Source organism: Tupaia chinensis, unplaced genomic scaffold (genome assembly GCF_000334495.1).
Source record: "Tupaia chinensis unplaced genomic scaffold, TupChi_1.0 Scaffold143574_1, whole genome shotgun sequence".
NCBI lineage: Eukaryota > Metazoa > Chordata > Mammalia > Scandentia > Tupaiidae > Tupaia > Tupaia belangeri.
This window is the reverse complement of record NW_006203419.1, coordinates 1,876,621-1,880,652: the sequence shown is the minus strand read 5'-3', so window position 1 is coordinate 1,880,652 and position 4,032 is coordinate 1,876,621. Positions and strand designations below refer to the sequence as shown.

The 4,032-nt window shown below is 59.9% G+C and overlaps 1 protein-coding gene across 5 annotated transcripts in view; it reads left to right on the top strand.

Moving 5' to 3' along the window:
* LOC102470549 (sialoadhesin) overlaps window positions 1–4,032 on the top strand; it is a 23,104-nt gene that overhangs the window by 5,724 nt on the left and 13,348 nt on the right. For 3 of the 5 annotated variants that reach the window (XM_014582299.2, XM_027766445.1, XM_027766446.1), the window contains 5 exons: window positions 82–157; window positions 518–877; window positions 1,124–1,423; window positions 2,769–3,035; window positions 3,403–3,657. In XM_014582299.2, the coding sequence (XP_014437785.1) occupies window positions 109–157; window positions 518–877; window positions 1,124–1,423; window positions 2,769–3,035; window positions 3,403–3,657 (1,231 nt within the window). In that variant the 5' untranslated portion in view covers window positions 82–108. Of the gene's footprint in view, window positions 1–81; window positions 158–517; window positions 878–899; window positions 995–1,123; window positions 1,424–2,768; window positions 3,036–3,402; window positions 3,658–4,032 lie in introns of those variants that run through there. The other 2 variants (XM_027766447.1, XM_027766448.1) reach the window with 2 other exon arrangements.

Below are 4,032 nucleotides of genomic sequence, written 5' to 3'. Positions count from 1 at the left end.
GCAGGCTCTGGAGCCAAAGAGCTCTGGGATGTCTCCAGTAGGCACCCCCACACCCAGCCCGCCCTGCTCACCTCCCTGTAGGCACCGAGCCCAGCACAGGAACCTGCCATGACCTCCCTGCTCCAGCTTCTCACTCTGGCCTCCTTCTTCCTACCAGGTGAGCTTTGCTGGCCTATGCCTGTCTCACAAGGCCTGGCCTCCGCTAAGTATGACTCCCAGCAAACTAGACTATGCCTGGGTCACAGATTTGGCCACTGAGATTAAGGGAGGGGCCGGGAGGCAGTGGCAGGGAGCCGGGCAGGAGGCCAAGGACCCCATTGGTGCCACCAAGCCTCTGATCAGTCCCTGGCAATGGACCATTTCTGGGGCTCTAGGACGGACCGGTCCAGGGTGCACTGATGTGAGCAGAGCAGGGTCTTTGGCCTCTCTGGAGCACCTTATCTGGAGTAGATTGTAGGGCTCTGTGGTGACCCCCCGCCTGTATTACTGTCCTCTCTGCCCCCACTTCCTTTCCCAGGCCAGACCTCATGGGGCGTCTCCAGTCCCCCAGAAGTACAGGGTGTGCAGGGTTCATGCTTGCTCATCCCCTGCGTCTTCACTTTCCCTGCTGACGTGCCGGCGTCCAGTGGCATCGTAGCCATCTGGTACTACGACTACTCAGGCCAGCGGCGGGTGGTGAGCCACTCGGCAGACCCCACGCAGGTGGAGGAGCGCTTCCGCCGCCGAGCCCAGCTGGTGGGGCGGCCAGAGAACAAGGTGTGCGACCTGCAGCTGAGGGACCTGCAGCCCGAAGACTCGGGCTCCTACAACTTCCGCTTCGAGATCAATGAGGGCGACCGCTGGTCAGATGTCAAAGGAACCTTGGTCACCGTGACAAGTGAGGAGTGGCTATTCTCTGGAAGGGAGTCCCAGCTGCCCCTGGCTCCACTGGCTCACAGCTCCAGCCACAGCCCTGGTTTCCCTGAACCCCATACCCACCCCAGTGACTGGGGGTGTAAGTAATTTCCCTTCCCCTGGAAGCCCTCTTCCTAGGGCTTGGGCTACCCCTTGACTGGGGTCTCCAGGGCAGGAGGTCTCGGGCATGGTGAAGGGTAGTCCTGAGTGCCCCTGTCTTGGTCCTCAGAGGAGCCCAAGGTCCCCACCATTGCCTCTCCGGAGGAGCTGCGCGAGGGCATGGAGGTGAACTTCAACTGCTCCACACCCTACGCATGCCAGAAGGACCAGGTCAGCCTGCAGTGGCACGGCCAGGACCCCACTCGCTCTGTCACCTCCAACCTCCAGAAGTTTGATCCCACCACCGGCATCAGACACATGGAGACCCTCCACATGGCCCTGACCTGGCAGGACCACGACCGGACCCTGCGCTGCCAGCTCTCAGTGGCCGAGCACAGGACTCAGGGCGAGATTAATCTCCGGGTGCAGTGTGAGTGCGTTGGGGGCCGCACCCTCATTACCAAGCACATGGGTGGCTCCCCAGTGGAAACCAGCTTGGCCCTCCAGGGTAGCGTAGGTAGAAAGAGAATGCTAAGCCCTAAGAGCCAAGTTTAATGGCTCCCATCTACCTCCGGCTGGCTTCCAGGGTCTGGTCCTTGAGGTCAGCTGGGCAGAGGAGACACGGAGGACCAGGAAACAGGGGCCCCTAAGTAGCCTTGAGGGTTGGCATCAAGTGCCCTGAATGTTAGCCCAGCTCTGGAGGATGCTGAGGAGGTGGGGTGGGCCCCTTTCCTGACTTAAGCCAGCTCACAATCACGGTGGTCAGGGCATCCCCTGGCATGGCCGAAAGTCAGTGGGGAGAGAGCCCAAGTACCTGCTGGCGGCGCGTCTTCCATCTCAGTGTAACAGGGCGGCCTGCTCCAGAGTAGCCTCTGTTCGCAGGCCTCAGGCTGCTGGCCCCTCACCCACGGGAGCCTCTGCTTCCCTGTCCCCAAGGTAGCAATATGGAGTTCCTAGCTCATAGAATTATGGTGGAGGGACCAGCAGATGGTATAACGGTTACATTGCCGGACTTCCACTTAGTCGCCTCTGACCTGGCGGCTTAAAACTCATGCCAGGCCTGTGTGCGTGCGTGCCCAAAATCCTGAAAGGAGAGTGGAGGAGAAGGGATTGCAGTGTGGCCATTCTCGGGGTGGGGGAGGGAGATTTGCTTTCTGTCTTTCTGTCTCTCTCTGCAGACACAAACCCCAGTGGAAAAAAGCTCTCTAAAAAAAAAAAAAAAAAAAAAAAACCAGAATTTGGTGAAAATTAAAGGGGGTGACACGGAGGTAGCAGAGCGCTGGCACACAGGAAGCACTTGAAACTATCCGTAGTAGCTTCTGTTGGCATATTTGCGTAGAAAGAGGCTCTGGGACGAGACATAAAGAGAGTCAGTTTCTTCCCAGGGTTGGCCCCTTCCTTACAAACTGCTTAGGTGTTCCCAGAGCTGACGCGATGCTGCCTTTGGTGTCCTTCCTTGGGGTGTCTGTCCCTTCCCAGATGTGGCCCTAAAATAAGAAGCACCGTGCCCACACCCCTGTCCGTGGAGCTCACCTGCACCTAGACCAGGGCAATGACAGCGCTGAGAAGCACAAAGTGGTAGGAGGCCGCGTAGCCTGGACACCAGGCCAGGCAGCACACGGTCAGGCTTGCAAGGGAAGGAAGGGGTGAGGCACGTAGCAGGGGTGGGGGTGGGATGGGGACGGACGCCCTGTGTGGGTGTCTTTAGGGCAGAGTTTGGAAGGGGCTGGGCCTTCCCATGCGCCTAGCCCAGCACCCTGCCTCATGCCTTGCAGATGCCCCTAGGGGCGTGGAGGTCCTCCTCAGCCCCTCGGGGCGGAACATCCTTCTGGATGATCTGGTCACGCTCGCCTGCCAGGTGAACAGCAGCTACCCTGCAGTCAGCTCTGTGAAGTGGTTCAAGGATGGGGCTCCCCTGGAAGCCACGGCTCGTGTGCTGCAGCTGTCCCAGGCAGCCTGGACCGATGCCGGCCTGTACACCTGCCAGGCCGAGAATGGCGTGGGTTCTGTGACCTCGCGCCCTGTCAGCCTCCACATTTTCAGTGAGTGCCAAGACCAAGTGGGCCAAGACCAGCCCCAGGGCAGGGAAAGGTCCAGCCCTCTGGGCTGGTGGGAGGCAGGCCAGCACAGAGCCAGAGGCTACATACCTGAGGGCCTTGTGAGCTGTAGGTGTGGAGTCCCAGTCCTGCCTTACTGAATTGGATAACAGGGCCTCTGCAGGCCAGAGGTCAGGAGGACCTGGGCAACAGGACAGACGTGGGGGCAGCTCTGGGAGGCTCAGCAGAGGGGCTCATACCACATGTGCAGAGGTAGAGGCTGGTTGGCTATGATCGGGGGACCCTGAGGGTGGAGCTGGAAGTTGGCTGGGACCCCATCCCCTCCCCCATGGACCCTGTGCTGCCCTTGCAGCGGCCGAGGTCAAGGCGAGCCCGGCAGGCTCCATCCTGGAGAACCAGACAGTGACGCTGACCTGCGACACGCCCAAAGAGGCGCCCAGCCAGCTCCGCTTCAGCTGGTACAAGAACCAGGTCCTGCTGGGGGACGCCCACACCCGTACCCTCCAGCTACACTCAGTCACCAGGGCTGACACCGGCTTCTACTCCTGCGAGGTGCACAATACCCAGGGCAGCCAGCGCTCTGGCCCCGTCAGCGTGGTGGTCAGCCGTGAGTGCCAGGGCAGGGTGGCACTGGATTCTGCCAGGGCGGGACTGGGGGCAGAGCCCGGGAGGAGGGTTGGGGTTCTGGCCGTGGACCCTCAAGGCCACTTTATCTGGATGTGGCTCTTCAGTCAGGTAGTCCTGAACTCGTAGCAGCTCTGCATTCCTGGGCACAACTTTAATCTTTTGGGGCCTCGGTTTCCTCCTGTTTATACAACCTTTTTATTGGAAATAAGTTCAAAGTGATGAAAATATGTTAGAATGATTAGACACCCAGGGACCAGCAGTTAGCGTACTGGCTATGTTGCTGGACTCCCATGTAGTCGACCGTGGCTAAAGTTCTGGACCCGGTGGCTTAAACTCACGGCGGGCGGACGGGGGT